Source organism: Falco biarmicus, chromosome 1 (assembly GCF_023638135.1).
Source record: "Falco biarmicus isolate bFalBia1 chromosome 1, bFalBia1.pri, whole genome shotgun sequence".
Lineage (NCBI taxonomy): Eukaryota > Metazoa > Chordata > Aves > Falconiformes > Falconidae > Falco > Falco biarmicus.
In genome coordinates this window covers 43,613,772-43,630,774 of record NC_079288.1, presented here as the reverse complement: position 1 = coordinate 43,630,774, position 17,003 = coordinate 43,613,772, and the positions used below count along the sequence as shown (strand labels likewise).

Genomic DNA, 17,003 nt, shown 5'->3' with positions numbered 1-17,003 from the left:
TTCAGTAGTGATGAGTAATTTTTGACTTTCAGTTGTTTTTCAAGGCTGTTTCTTCTTTTTTGACCTGTATATCCTACATTTTCCATCTGTTCAAGCCATGATTTCCAGTCCACTGGAGCAAAAGCAATGGTAAAAGAATTTTGCCAGCAGCCCTTGGCCTCACTTTATGACTACAGTTCCAAATCTGGCTGCCACTCAAGGTAGAACTTTTAAAAATAAGGCACTGTTTCAAAATAAAAATTAATAAAATTTTCTCAGAAAAGAGTTATATTGGGGGGGCAGGGAAGGGGCCCTTTATCAGAGAGGAAATGAGAGTGAGAAAAGACCAGCTAGATGCAGCACACAGTGGCTTTATTGGTATCTGCAATACAGGAGCAGAAACCACAAAGACCAATAGCCATTAACGTGCACAACAATCACCGGCACACCCCTCTTTGTCCCAAGGAGCAGTACTGCTACTGCAATCAGAGGACATAGCATGGAGGTAGTCACTATTCACCACACTGCCAGGTCAGAGAAGGGGAAACGAGAAGGAGGCAGATTAACCGATTCTCTTAAAGTCACCCTGGAAGCTTACAGATTATTGGGTACCAAACTGGCGTCTGCAAGAAAAAAATCTGATGTCTTCATTATATGACAATGTCTGGCAGTGCTAACCATGGTAGCCTCTTATTAACTAGATGCAGCAGATACCCATAGAATTCATTTATGGACTTCACAAATGAAGGACCTAGAAAAGTTTTTCCTTACACTCTTTGGGATTCCCTTCCAAGCCTTGGAACCCCCAAGTTGGAAGCAGGTGGGAGTTTGTTAGAGCGAAGTCCCACTTCTCAAGAGGCCTGTGAAAAATCAGTCTGGTGAATCATGTCACCTTGAAACACATTACTTTCTCTATAGCCCTTAGCTCTAAAGCCTGCTATGTGGTCGGATTAATATGCAATCCTGGATTTTCCCTGCCTAGTTTGTATTGCATAACAGGCATAGATTTTCTCATTTAGAAATACAAAAACTGGCCACCAGTTGGTGAAACAGGAAAAAGGGATCATTTGGAAAATACAGAAGGACCTTCTCTGTCTAACAGCTCAGGCCAGAGACTGCTCTTCCTCTCCCCAAACTGCAGGTTTTTTTCCTTAGACTCAACATTTGTGTTTCAGTGGGCAAGGTCTGTTATCCTTTCCTATGTATTATGATCAATCATTTTCTTGATTATTTATACAAAGGGTCATTTCAGCTCCTTTTTGCTTCATCTCAACTCACAGGATAGAGGATATGTCTGCCTATGCCCTCATACTCACATGTTCTAACAGGACGAAGTTTCTTTCTGTCTACCCTGACCCAATGTCTGTACCTCTACAAACCAAGATAATTTAAAGTTTTAGGGACTTGAAACTCAATCAGGTCACAAAAAAATTCTCCGATGGCTTTTACACAATGCCAGCTGAAGAGTCTGTTGAGAAATCAGAACAGGCAGCATACCACACATGCAGTCTTTTGCTTAGGTGACCCTGTCAAAAGAGAACCTATATGGTGTAATCATAGAACTGTAAAATGGTTTGGGTTGGAACAAACCTTTAAAGATCATATAGTTATGGATAATGGATATACTAGACTGACATGCAATTCTGAAACAGGGCCTTATTTCAGTCAAACTCTACCTCAGCATCTAAAGCACTGAAGAGTTTACTCCCAAAGAGAGGGCCACGAAAGAGGTGTTAGCATCTTGTTTAACACTGGGATTATAGAAGAGGCCAACATAAAGAATTTAAGCCAAAGTATTTAATCAAGCTGAATTTTTTGCTCTTACATGGTAGTTGCTTTTTCCCTTACAGCAGAATATACATATAATTTAGCAACCAATGAAAACTAAATTAGCTATGCACGTGTCATGGAGGGATTAATGCAGAACAGAAATACTACAGTTCTGACCAAGAAAACAACCAAACAAAAGCTTAGACATGTAGTTTGATCAAAGACAGACAGGCAATAATGCTTTAGAAGAACAGTAGAATAGATACTATAACTTCCCTGATATTGTAGCAGATTAGTCTTGAGGCCAGTTACTGTTAGAAAAGTAGGTCGAGAGAAATCAAAACTCATGAAAGCGACATGATTAACAGCAAGCTGTTACAGAAGTTTGGTTTTAAAAGGTAACAGCAAATTGATGTTTTTGAAGAAGAAAACACCACATTTTTCATTTTGAACTGATATTTGCTATCTATATTTAGGTTTTTTTGTGGTTTATGATACCTTAGATCTCAAAATGAAGAGCTAAAATATAAACACATCATTTCTTTTTGTTCCAGAAAATTAAATTTAGAAGCATTCATTTAAAAGTCCAGGTGTTCAGTTTTCATCCTAATTTAAACAAAGCAAGATTTTTGAAAATTTTACAGACCTACATATAATTATCATGATTATAACTAGCTCTACTTTAAACTGATCACAGCTCACAGAAATATATATGCTTTGAAGTCAGATTTCTACAACCCTGCATTCACAAATTAAAAACAATGAATTATTTTTACCTTAATTCTCTCTTAGATAGAAAAGGGTTTTAATGTTTATTTTTAAACCAATTTTCATATGTAGTAGAAGTTTCCATGCATGTCTGAAGTAATATCTCTTTAAATTCATAAAGACAGGCATCCCTGAATGCTTACTATGAGGAACTCTGTCATCTTGAAATTAGTCACTCAGGAAATTACTTAAATGTTAGGCAGATTGACTCAGAAAATGAAAACCTGATATGATAAGGAGTGTACATAGCCTACTGATGTTTGCCCTCTACCAGATGAAGAAGAAATAACTGTCCTTGAGACAGCATCTAAGTGCTGTGGTAATTCATTTTATAAATTACACACTTGCAATGGAAAAAAGGCAGGGGGTGGCAGTGGGGGGGGGCAGGAATAAATAAATCATGAGAATTACTAGTTCGAGCCCTTACTACTTAGGTCAGTGGAGTCAAATCTGACTTACTCCTTACTCCACTATGCGGTATACATATAAGTTCAACAATGTAGCATTTATAGCTTTGTGCCATTTTAATAATTGAGCCCTGAAATATATCTTGGAGACGTTTTTGGAGTCTGAGGTGCATAACCACCAGAGAAAGGAAAGTGTATTTTGTCTCAAGTCAGAGTAGGATACAATTTCTTACCTGAAGGTACCAAGCATCTCTAGTGCTCAGCAGCAGCTGTTAGATATGGTGCACCTGTGACATTTGTAACAGCAGGGAGTTCACCGCTCCCTGCTATCATGCACCTCCTCTTTTGGCAAGTAAGTTTTGTGAGCCTTTGTGGGCTTTGGCACCAATGGCCATTTCTAGGACAAAGACTGAGGACAGGTTAGTCAATCTCAGAAGCGAGATTACAACAGTTACCTCCAGTTCTAAAAAAGATTACATGAGTCATTGGTAAGGGATAAAAATGAAATCAGTTCTACACACAACAATTTTCCATATGTCAGCCACACCACCTTAGTTTACGGAGCTGCAACATGGAAGGGCAAACTTAAAAAGACAACTGGACAGCCTCACTTGCACGCAATGCACATTGCTCTCAGCCACAGTACAGCCTGATAGTCTTTGCTGTTCTTCCTTGTATTAATACTGGTGGTCATAGTGAGCTTCCCACTCTAATACCCCAATGCTCAGAAAGCAAAGTAAACCAATACAGCACTTGACATTACATTCAAATCACCACCACCACCACCACCACCCTCAGGTATTTTTCATTTTCAGAAACTGTTTTGGTATAGCAATAATACTTAGGAACATCAAACATACTGTAAAACAGAACCAGGCTTACAATAAGTTGAGGAAAGAGGTTTAAGCATATAAATCCTACTTAGATGCCTAATTCTTGCTCACATCCCAGGACTTGAGCTTTGCTAATTTTAACATAAGTTCAATAATAGATTAGGAGCATGGCAAACTCTAGCTCAGGAGACTTTACATGTCATCTCCTATTAGCACATAGGTAGGTCCAACCTCTACTATTCCAAATTTTTTAAGTGGTAATCAAAGGACAACTTCAAGAAAAGGCCTTTCTCACTCAGAGATCACAACTCAGACAATTCATATAATATTAGACTGAACAAGAGGAGAAACGTCAAGACAACCAGCTGCTATTCAATTTCTGTAGAGCTACAATGAAGGATTGTTGGGCAAATTAGACATGAGAAAGTGACTTTCTATACCAAGAGTAGAGAAACAAAGAATAAGGTATCGAAGAAATAAAAAACAGCCTTACCTCAGTGTGAACTGATCTTCTGTTGAATTTTTAGCAACAGATACAAGGAAAGTCAAAATGTCACCTTGCTTGACAGTCTTTGGTGCATACTGGATGGCAATATTATTATCCAATTTCATTTCACTTAAGGAAGGGCCAGCATGTGTCTGGAAAAGAAAAACACTTCCAATCCTCTGCAAGGGAGGTCCTGACTCATCAATGTCATTGTGCCCTGGTTGGATCCCATTACTTTTCCTTACATCCTCCTTTGTACATTCCCCTTTCTCATGTCCCGGCTGTATGGCATAGTAAAGTTCCACAGGGCTCCCTTCAGACTGATTCATTGATTTCTTACGGCCAGCAACAACCGTGGGGGGGTTAAACCAGCTTGGCAGGAGCTCCAGCTCTGCCACACACAACCCCAGATCTCCTTGCAATCTGCAGCTGCCTCTGACTTCCCGTGTCTCTCTGAAGGCAAACACCCGCAGGCAGGGCAGCTGTTCCATGGTGTTATAGTCATCCCAGTCCCTGCCCACAATGTAGAATAGGACCTGGACTTTGGGCTTGCTTGGGTAAATTTTGTCATTCATTATGAAGGCCTTAAGTTTCCAATTAAAGGAGAACTTGTTAGTAGATCCAAATGGATTTGAAGCCCACATTAAGTCCTGGGGCACTACTTGTTCAATGGAAAAAGGTCCATAGCTGGCATTTAGCACAGGTGGTCTCTTGGATTTGTAGATCAGAAAGGATTCCACTCGGGACTGCAAGCTAGAATTCCTCATAATATCCTGATTAGCTTCCTTAAGAAAGAAGGAAACATCTGCATTGTGGATACGATAGGTCACAGGCAAGTAAGTTGGCAGTAAAGAAAATCTCTGTATACTCTCCAGGATCCCTCGACTCTCCGTCACTGTTGAAAGGAAAGGAGAGTTTAAAACATCAGATCTTCAAGTCATACTGTGACATAATTTCGCAGGCTTTATTTGAAGGGATTGACAGTGCTGCAGCTGGTATTAGTGGCAACAGTAAGCATCATCAATGCATGCAGAAGTAGCCTAGGTAGATGATGATTTAGTTAGCTTGGAAAACACTAGGTTATTATATGTTCTTACATGGCAGCTAGAGTAAAAGAGGTAGCTTTTGTAGGTTTGCCCATGTCAAAGGTCGCACGTTCACTTGCAATAGATGTTTATTATTGGAGAGGAAAATTACTGAGTCAGCCTCTGCAACATAAGATCACTGCACAGGCACATTTAAAAAAGGAATCTGAATACTGAAGTAAGTTGTACCTGTACAAGAAACCAATGCAGTGATTTTACATCATCAAATGCTGCGCATGGAATACTTAAGAGTTTGCTTCAGCCTTCTTTTCAGCACTCAAGCAATAGATGGACTTTAGGTGCTTTACTGCTAAAGGCTGAATTTCACTTTAAGAACAGTTAGCGCAATAACCATTTATACAAAAGCTCCTTGCAACACTCTGGTACTAGAGGATTTCAAAAGAAGCTTTATTTGCATCCAATTTATAGTCCCCTCTATTCACTTTATCTATGAAAAGCAGGGTTTTTTCTGTAAATAACTATCAGGATTCGCTCCACTGTTGTTGTTGCCTACCTAACCCTACATTGTTCCTTAATACAACTGCATTATCTGTAGGCTGTACATCACTGCACACTGAAGGAACATTTTCAGTGACACTGAGCTTCTCACTGCAAGATACCTATTTTAACTGTGCCATCAAGCAATTATCTAAGGCAACGTATCATATTAAAGAATAAGCTCTCCTTCCTTTCTAGGAACTGTCACTCCCAAAAAGTAAAAACATACACTGGTAAAAAATACAGATGCAAATACAGTATGACCTTTCCCGTTTGAATGTTGGACCTTCGTGCTTATGTCTTCACACCCTAACACCCTAATTGTAAAATAAACTGCATTTTTTTTCCATAGCAAATTCAAATCCTTACCCTTATTCAGAAGAGTGACAAAGGGTAACTACAGACAGAATTTTCAAAAGCAACCCAGTTTCCCAAGCTCTAGTCCACAAATGTTTAATTTGTCCTTATTTTTTGTTTGGCATCTGACTTAAATATTTATTTGTTCATCAAGTACCAGCCTAACTGATGTCAGTTACTGCTAAACACCAATCTACCACTTATTCACTGCAATTCATCGCAAGTACTAGAACAGAAGAGGCTTGTTACCTTCAAATTCTATGGGAAGATATTGTTAGTTCCTAGAATCCTCTGGTTTCAGACTGCAAGCATTCACCAAAAACAAATCTGGAAAATGCCTCTCAGCAATAAACCATCTTTTCTACCTAGAGCCTGCACAACCTGAAAGGGGAGTTCACCTTTGCAGGAGAGGAAGCCACACCAATGCTACCCATAACCAGCACATGAATCATGGCACCTCCACAACAACGCAGTTAAAGCAGGAGATCTCACTCTGCCGCAGACTCTGCCCAATCTCAGACAAGTTGCTTATGCTGTGCTGCTGTTCTCTGTCCAACTATTTCTCTCCCCTCACCCTTGATCTGTGTAGACTGCAAATTCAACAGACTCATCTTACTGTCTATATAAGAGCACCAACGACAATAACGAGGCTGTCATCTTAGTTAAGGTCTTCAGGCATTAATGTCATGCAAACCAACAAATCAGAAAACTGGAGCAAAGAATTTTCTATACGGAAAAAGCAAAATCAGCTTGCTATTAAAAGGGGGGGGGGGGGGACGACCACAAAAAAAAAAAACCAACAAACTAAACCAAAAAATATAACACACACACCCCCCCCCAAAAAAAAAAACCAACAACAACACAACAAACACAAACAAACCCCAGATAAGGGTGGATATCATTCAGCTGTAAGGCAGAAGGCACAATTCTTAGAATGAAAGGGGTCAGGAAGAAAAGATTGCAGAGAAGAGTTTCACAGTTTTGGATATCTTTCTCTCAATCTTGAAAAAATGAAATTCCTCTCCCAACGATCAAAATAAACCCTTACTTTTAAAAAAATTAAAGTAATGTCAACTCTTAAACCCCAACTAGAATTTGAAATAAGTTCCATCTGAAGAATTGGGAAAATGGCCTCAGCACACATTATCATATGGGACTGTAAACTGCAACAGCAATAAAAGGCTGAAGTCCCCTGATCCCTAAAGCTGAAAAACTCAGCTTAGATCTTGTTTTATTTTAGAGGAAGTCACACACAAGGCTTTTCTGCTTGTTTTTAATCAAGAGTAAACTGCGGAGACTCTGAATTAAAAAAAACCTCTATTTTAGTCTTGGTCTTTTCAGCATTCAACTCCCACTCTCTCTCCAGATGTTCACTGATAGCAGATGAAGTTTTTGAAAACATTTTTCTAGATAATCCTCTAATAGAGATTTCTAACAACTCTAAATGGCTTTGCTAGTACTTAAGAGTTGCAAGGATCCATCTCTCCTGTCCAGCCCTAAGGCAAAATCTGTTCTGCTGTTGTACTCTTCAGATTATCCAGCCCATAACAGTGTTCCTCCATTTAATGTCCCATTTATAAATTCCACACTCATTTTATACACCTCCCAACAGCTTGGCAAAGCACCATTAAACACAGTGAGGCATCAAGAAGGCAACTCAGACAGTGGGAAAAAAGCTCAAGGTATTCAATTTTTTATTTCCCTTCTTTTGATTACAGCTCCCTCCCTTGCATTCCACAGGGAGAAGTACATTATTTTTATATTAAAACTAAAAGTGTTTCACTAATATTTTTTTAATCATTTATTTTAGTGTTTAATTATCTAAGGGATTAAAAATCTTCCATATGTTTTCCCCATCTCCACAGGACAACATTCCTCAGAGTTTCTAGATCAATGACTCTTTGGAATAAGAAAGCAACACAAATGAAAAAACCCTGAAGGTGAAATGCCTATTAAAAAAAGGAAACAATCTCACCAGATAGAGCGTGGTCCATTGGTTTTGAAATTTTGGGGCAATGGCAAACTGGTCTGATCACTGTTGCACTTCCTCCTATCATCAAGCTGTCGATGTGCACTGAATATAAATTGGCTTATGCTGGAAGCTGACAGCAGCTTTCCAAACAGCCAAAGGCCAAAAAATCAAACTATTTTAGACTTTTATCTGGGGAGAGTTATAATCAGCACAAACAGAAAACAGTTCTCAAAAACTACACTGAGCTCTGCAGTACTATCTGGATTTCGACCATAAAAGTTTATTAAGGATTCTGAAGGATAGGAAACTAAAACCAAAAACTATCAGCATCCTTAACTGCAACCATGACTGTTTTCGTACAAATTATGTATGTTTTTATAAATGCAGAATTGCAGAAGATTACAATTTTATGTGTTATTGGGTGAAACCCAGCATAAAAGTGGAGCTCTGAAGATGTGTACCTACCCTAAATATTACATAAGATCTATACTATAATAATCAAAATTCCCCAGGAATAAGCCACCTGAATAAATAAGACAATAATCACACAGTGATTCTCTGTTTTAGGATGTCAAACAAAATAAAAGATAGGTAACTTAAGCGCTGTTAAGGAAACAACATCAATAAAAAAAAAATAGACCGTTCAATTCAGGAACTGCAGTTTACCACTATAAACCTGAAGGCTTGTCTACATGGGGAACTTGGCAGCAGAATAACTAAGTGCAAGAATACAGTACATTAACTAGGCCTTACTTGTTCTCTGTGTGGATGTATGGCACAGAGCGCGTCATACTCTGTGTCAATACAAAAGCAGTGGTTGGTACCAGACTAAACCAAGCATTGAGGAATTTAATCTATCCGTATAAGGATAGATCCCTATGATCCATAGAGATCTGCTCAACTTTGAACTGATCACTTGTAGCAAGCTGCAAAATCATTTTATCTTAAGCTGAGACACTGCAGAGGAAAAAACCAGATTTTTCCAGAGGACCACAGCAAGCGATGCCTCACCTAGCTACTGAATCTCGAGGGGCTGACCCTCAGCTGGAGTAGGCTGCTCCACTGCAAGGTCTGGCCAAAAGTAACTACTCCAACTGCAGAGTGGCGTTAACAGGATTCAGGAGATGTCCCAAACAGTTTGAAGCAAACCAATAAAATCTAATTATGATGCTGTGCTTATGCCAGGAGCTACTATTTCTCAATCCTTTAAAACTACATCTGTATTTGACCTCTTCTGCTGTGAACGGTTTGTTGAGGATTTCAATCAGTGGCTACCTGGGAAAGGGTGCTGTATGAGGGTGGTTTTCTTTCCTTTCTCTTTAGCAAATCTTCCCTGACTGACACCTTTAAAAATACTTGTCATGGATAGAAAAAGCAAATTCTTTGCAGGTCAGTGAATTTGGGGGGGGGGAAAAAAAAAGTCCTAGGAAAAGGCAGCACATTCAGTCTCCCTCCACACACCCAACGCTAGCGCACATGATATATCCCTGAATGTGACACTGTAAACATGCTGCATCTACCTTCCTAAAGGTCATACTGCTTTCCTCATTAGGCTCCTAATTTTGTACTGCAGACTGGGTAAAAATCTTAAATCTTTATTTCTTTTAATGTTGTGTAACAACAGCTCTCAGTCAATAACAAAAAGCACTATTCACAGCCCAGTTTTACTGTAAAGTCATTGACCATGGCTTCAGAAAACTGAAGAAATCTGCCAGACCACTAAATTCATTCTATATTGCCAGATACTAGGGCCTTCACTGTCCTAACAGTTACTTTATTTTTAAAACTATTCAATCCACAATCATCCAGCATTCATGAGAAATAAAACACTCTTACAATCAATTAGATAATGCTACTATTAAAAAAAAAAAAGTTGCCTTTTTCTTGTAGATTGAAGGGAACAACTTCTTCGGGTAATTGCCTTACCAGCTGCAAGCTTAGACTGGTAGTGTGATAGATGAAGTTTGTTGCTGTATCTTGGGGATTGAGATAAGTGGTTCTTTTCAGCCTGGCCAGAAATTTGACCTTTTTAGTTAGTTTCAGCTGATCTCCTTGGACCTTTTGAACTCTTTAGCTCTCCCAGCTCTGTTATGCATTGCAATATTTTTAGCCAAAATCTCTAGGGAAAAAAAGAATAAATTTGGAAGCATGATCTATTTCCAGATCGAGAAACTAACGGTTCCGATAAAACTTCATGCTCACTTTTGGAAAATCAAGACATTTTGGTCTTAACCTAATTAAATGGCTGAATCCACTGATGCTCAAAAATGAGGCTGTTTAAGCTATTTACACAGTGAATGCCATGCCCAGGTGTATCTCAGTCAGTTGTTAACTGAGGGATGATTTACTCTTCTCAGTACATCACTTAGAAAGGACTGAGTCAATTAAGACTGTTACATGAATATCTGAGTAGGACCATTTCAATCTTTTAGGATTTGTTGGCTGCTTGTCATATTCCTTCCTTAGGTTCAAGCATCTTTCTGAGCAGCCCCTACACACAAACAGACAAAACTGGAGTTTTCCAATGATGACTTACTGTGTTCCCTCTTTTGCCAGTTTTGTGGCAGTGCTGATTTTCTTAAAACAATTAGCACTGCATTTTCAAGCTTTTGTAAGTGCTATGCTTTACTGAGAAGAGCTTTATGACACAGTGACAAACTGATGGGAGGTTTTGATCTTAGACAGAAAGGCAATACAGGCTTTATGGCAGTTGCTCATTTTGCTTTTTTAAAAGCAATGAAGTTTTCCTTGGCTACACTTTGCAGTAGTGCTCAACAGAAGTCCAGAGGGAGGGACCACTGTAGATGGAGAACTGCACAGTACAAGAGGCTGTAAAGAACACTAATAGCTCAGATGCATTGGAGGGCAACAAATTAAACCCACAGGAAAGAACCACAGTGCACCACGTGATCAGAAACCTGCAAAACCACATAGGATCTTACTGCAGATTATTTTCTTTGAAACCATTTTCATGCAGCAACACACCTAACCTGTGCAGTAACACAGAGTCAGGAAAGTATTTTAATGATTTGATGCCATAAACACATCAATCTATCTTACAGATATCCGCATTGAAAATTGCATGCTGAAGTTATTTCCTGACAAGAAATAAAACCAAAAGCTACGAGAATTAATTTTCTATTAGCTTATACTATGTTATATCCATCCAAAAGTGAATCGCTTGGTATCTAGTTGGACAGGCTAGCTATCTTCCCTACTTATCATCTCATTTTAGCATTGATTTTGGAATTTAATTATATCATTACATTTTTAATGCTTTTGTGGCCAGAAGCCTTAACCAAAACCAAACTTCATCAGAGGGAGCAGTATTTGCCTGAAAGAATCTAAGATTTTAGTTAATAGACAAGGTTTTAAGAAGTGAAAATTGATGCCAAAATAGTGATGGGATTTACCAAAAGTCATAAAGCCAGCATGTATTCAGAGTTAGAAACAAGTCATAAACCACAAATTCCTCTCTGTAGTCAGTATTCAATATGAACATTCCAAAAAGATTTTCAACAGTGAAACCTGAAAATGTAAGGAGCAGGTAGATGGGTGGGGGTAGAGGATGAGGACTAAATAAGCCAGATTTTCCTGTATTCTTCCACTACTTTGTCACATCAGCCAAAAAAAGAAAACTCTTGTTCAACATTTCTGCCACAAGCAAGTAATAGAGGAAGTTGAGCCATCACATCTTCAGCACAGACATAGAGTGAGATGGCAAGCTCCTGCCTATGTTTCATAGGAACAGTGCAGCAGGTAGGTTTTCCTATACTGAATATGACCTACTTCTTACAAGTATTTAATTATGAAGACATTATTATGTGTAAAAATGTTCAGTGTTCACATTATTCTCTATACAGCTGTGTAACACAAGGCAGAAATAACAGTTGATTCATTACTATCACTATTCACATTGGAGCACTGATTTCCCATCAGTCTTCACCCACGTACTTGGAAAAGGAGTATCAGCATCTACCTTCCATACCAGTACAGAAATAAAAGAATCCAGCCTATCTGGCATCAGGAACCCTAATCTTTCCTCCTAGTCATATCATTAGAGAGCAGTTTCCAAAAAAAATCTCATGCTTTTGGTAACAAACACCATCATTCTAAAGCTCAAGTACCAACAGAACAGCAATAAGGCTAAATCGATGTGTCACAAATAGGAAAACAAAACCAGAACCCTGAAACCCAAGTCATGCATTTATCTGTGGCAAATTAAAAAGGAAAATGGCTTCAAAGCCAAAAGTCACCCACTTCTTTTTAAGTCCTTTCCTTATTAGCATTTTAGACTGCTTTGTGTGCTTCACTTTATAACATTCCCTGTAACTATTTCATCCTTGGAAAATTATCATTCTCTGAGAACAGCACTGTTCTCAACCTACCAACATCCCCCTTTTTCCTCAACTTGCAGTAACTCTTGTTCAGCTCTGCAAGTCTGTGAGTTTGTTACAAAGCAAGGGAAAGATTACTTGAACACCGAGGCCACAGACTATGTAGAAGAGCTTCTTCACAAAAAAGGCAAATCCTCATTTCTCCTAAGAGAGTTTTTAAAGCATTGGAGTATTGTTAGTGAGTGCAACACACGTTAAGTGACAGTCACAAAGTAGATACCCAATAAACCAAATTAATTTTTGAACAGATGCAAATCATTTGTACCATCATTTCTAAGAGGAATGCACATTTGCAAACCATTCTTTTTACAAAAATTATCAAGCATAGCTACTGCAGTCAGAAACAAAGATTTTTTTAAGTGCTGAGTCCTGCAAGGAAGTACTCCGACACAATGAGCTTAAACTTCATGAGACTATTCTTGTGCAGAAAGGCAATTCAGTTAATGCTTTGCTACAACAGAAGCTGGACTCCTTTGCAAGAGGCAGTGTTACAGTCGGCCCAGCAAAGCACATCTTAGCCACTTTTGCTTCTGTGTTATCAATCCTGCTACGTATTTCCTCTTAACAATCTTGTAGTCCATCTTGCAATTTACTAGCTCCACACAGAAGCTTCCATGACCTGAGTGGGAAAGGAATAAAACCTTCTAATGAAATACAGTATGAAATTTCATCCCAGAAGGGTCTCCAAATACAATGCTGAATCAGAAAACAAGAAATACATCTGCAGAGTGATCCTCAACTAAGAAATCTACTCCATCTTTAGTGGTGTGTCATCTGGCTCACCTCTAAGAATTGTCGCTTAAGGGTTTCAAGGACTCTGGCTCAAACTTCTGATTTTACCTGAAGGAGGACAGTGAATCTGGATGATACACTTTGTACCTACTATCACTGTATCCCACAGCAAGTACCACTGTCAAGTGTGTGACTGGACTATTCAACTGCTGTGACCATGACAGTATTATTTGTCAATGGGATGTTACTAGACCACAATGACTTATAATATATAGTCTTTCCACATAATCTCTTTCTCACAGCGAGTTTGATTTTACAGAAAAATTTAGATGTCACTAACATTCAGAAAATGGTCTTCTAGAAAGGGAGCTCTTGCTCCACCAGACAAAGAAACAAGCAGCACAGAAACAATCATCAGTCTTAACACAAGCCATCAGCTGATGCTTGAAAAGCAAGGCAATAAACTAAAATCAAAATTATTCTATCAATTTCACAAGCCTGCCTGTCAGGAACTCCTTGTGGACTGCCGTAAATGCCAAGTCTGAAAGCTGAATCACGACATCAAAGGATTTCTATGCCTCCATGTCTGCAGTGAGTGCAGCCATCTGCGTAACCTTATTATGTGCATGACTCCAATCATCATTAAAGGCCATATACTTATCCAGCACTTTTCATACTTTAACTCTTGTTATTTGCCTTGATGTGATTGTAAGTGCTCATCCCTGATACACACTACAGGATGCAGACTGTACTCCCAGTTGCTGTATCAATCCAGGAATTCCAGTTGCCTTAATGGGCCTGATTATCAGCCAGGTAAAGCCTTTTTGACAGCAGCACTATAGTCTGATGACACAGTATTTTCTTTGAATATCCTGTTCTACTGAAGTCTGAGGAAAGTTTTTTTAATGATTAAAGTTTTAATCATTGATGTCAGGACAGACTACACCTCATCATTCATTAGGAGAGAGATGAGCAAGTTATTTTATTATTCACATTGACAGACCAATAAAGAAATAATTTAAATAAAAGGGCTGCAGAGGAACACATACACCTTTATATTACCAAGCGATACAAACATGATCAGAGAAAGATCGTCTTAACAAAGGCAAGTTCTCACCTGAAAAGGCAAAGTAATAATTACAGAGAAAAGCATTAAGATAAAAGGATAAGGCACTGTTTCACACAAGATCTGATGTCAGCCTGAACATAAAAGGGCAAAGCAGTGATGAGCATCACAAAGTTTACAGTAAGAAAAACAGGAAAAAAAACCCCAAACCTAGAGTCATGTTAACTACTGGGTGATAGGGAAAGAGTAGCTAGGAAAATTTTTTCTGACATTCCAGATTCAAAACATCAATAATCACACAGAGGGCTGTCCCCAGTCCCATCAACTGCATGTAATGCAAGGCGCTAAAGGTGCTAGACATGATAAGACGCATCACTCCCTTGAGTGTGTCATTGCCTACAGCAGTGAGCTTTCATCAATAACTCCCTGGACCACCTTGACACACACACTCTCTTGGCCTTTTTTGCAATTTTGATGCATTCATTTAATGAACCATAAAAAGACAGAATCTCTAATGAAAATAGTACTAGGCTAGGTGCTATCCACTTATGGCTCAAGGCAACCTAATAGTGAAAGAACTAAGAGACAAGGAGTTCAGTGTCTAATGCAGGGGTCCTCAAACTTTTTAAACAGGGGGCCGCCATGCAGATGAAGTGGCAGGAGGTCATCTGCAGTTGCTTGGTTTCCCCCCCAAAACCCCAGCGGGGGGGGGGGGGGGGGGGGGGGGTCTGTAAGTACCGGGGTCCAGATTGAGGAACCTGGCGGGCCATATCCAGCCTGCAGGCTGTAGTTTGAGGACCCCTGGTCTAACGTAATGAAAATTTTCTCAGGCTTTCAATAGCAATAGTTTGTTTCTCTCTTTCTGTCCCCCCTCACCTCCTATACCTCTACTTGCAGAATAAAAAAGAAATTATAAATATTTATAAAACAAATAAAAGCAAACAAAAAAGACACATACACACAAGCCAAAAATAGCAACAAACTTCGAAGGCTGAAATAATAAAAAAATTCAGTAAAAGGAAAGTAAGGCTGAGTAGTGGGGGATTGCACACTGCAAGGAGCCCAACATCAATTGTGAACTTCTGCATGACAGACCCAGAAGAAATACAGGACTGCACATGCAACAGCTTTATATACTGCTTAAAACAGACTCTATTCAGACAATCAGATGTCGATCAGATTCTTCCTCCAATGTCTGCAGAACTCCCCCTTCATTTTCTGCAAAGATACCAGGGACTGTACAGAGGCTGCAGTTCTGCTACCAGGCTGCTACTGATGGGAGGAAAAAACTCCCAAGCATTAAAGAAACACCTGATTCACCAAAAGTAATAGGCCAGTTTCTGCTGCTGGCCTTTTATGAGACTAGCCATGTTGATATACCCTAATCCAATTCCAGTGGAATGTGAACTGCAACACAAAAGTGTTTGTGGCTGCTGGCTGATCATTCTCCCTCCTCCAGAGTATGCTTTTTAAAAATAATTTTAAATCTGTTTATCCATATCATGCCTCTACATCTTGCTGTAGGCTCTGTTACACTGAATTCGTACAACCAACAACTCCAATACTGATCTTCTATTGCTACATTTGCTAATAAGATAAAAAGATTCTATTTTTTATTTAAAGTCTCATTTAAATAATACCATAATGTTGGCATATGCAGTAAAAAAACTAGCAATATTTCACTAAATACATACCCATATTACATTAATTAAAGAAAGTGCAACTTGAAAATATTTGAGCGTGTTCTCAGAAGAAAGTGAAGATATGAATGGGTGTTTGCACCTGAAAAGTCTAGAAATTGGAGGACACCATAGAAAAAAAAAAATATATATGTATATATTTATATACACACACTGACACACATAAGAACAGATACAAGAAAGAATCTGACTTTGGCAGCATGGAACACAGCTAGAGTTAATTAACACTGCTTCTTGGGTATTTCTGTTCTTCACTACAGTCTCTGGTACAGACACACTATGAATATGGGAATGCACAGTGTCCTGAATCCATAGGGTCCTCCTGCTTAGAGGATTCAGGAAACAAAGGTTTAATTCCTGTCCTGAAAAGCTGTTCAAAAATAACATGTACAGTCCAAATCTGTCAGCAACCACTAAGATAGCTGACCAACTCTCCCCAAATACAAAGGCTATATTCATTAATGGAGATAAGTAAGAACCTTCTTGATGTGTTCATAATTAGCTTCTGAATCACAAGGTCTTCATCCTTCACATGTTTTTTCTTTTTACATCTGTAACCCTGACACATTCCCAATTCTTTTCAACTTCTTGCCAGCTAAGTAGGAAGCTCAGGTCTCTCAGAAAAAGAATTTGCCTGAAAAAAGGCACACAAACATCAGAATAACTCATCAGGCCGTTTTTCAGGAGTCTTATTCTGACCACTGAACGACACCAAACCTCTAGCAGGCCTGTAGTATGCTTACAGACGCTCAGCTGTCTCTAATAGCATCAGGCACAGTATTTTGTGTGTTTATGTATGTCAGAGAAGAAAAATGAATCCATGTATTTTTCTAAAGGAAGTTTTGCAGAGCTAACTAAAGCAGCTCTGTGTGCAGCTAACTGTGGCTCAGCTGCCTTAACAGGCCCAGGAGTATCCAGGATAATCCACTCCCAGAATGTGACTGACCAGAAC

The 17,003-nt window shown here is 38.9% G+C and overlaps 1 protein-coding gene across 3 annotated transcripts in view; it reads right to left on the bottom strand.

Moving 5' to 3' along the window:
• TMEM132D (transmembrane protein 132D) overlaps window positions 1-17,003 on the bottom strand; it is a 260,656-nt gene that overhangs the window by 199,821 nt on the left and 43,832 nt on the right. For all 3 annotated transcript variants that reach the window (XR_008819574.1, XR_008819576.1, XM_056325404.1), the window contains exon 2: window positions 4,251-5,139. Coding sequence is in view for 1 of the 3 variants with exons in the window: in XM_056325404.1 (XP_056181379.1) it covers window positions 4,251-5,139 (889 nt within the window). In the remaining 2 variants the exon portion in view is untranslated. The remainder of the gene's footprint in view (window positions 1-4,250; window positions 5,140-17,003) is intronic.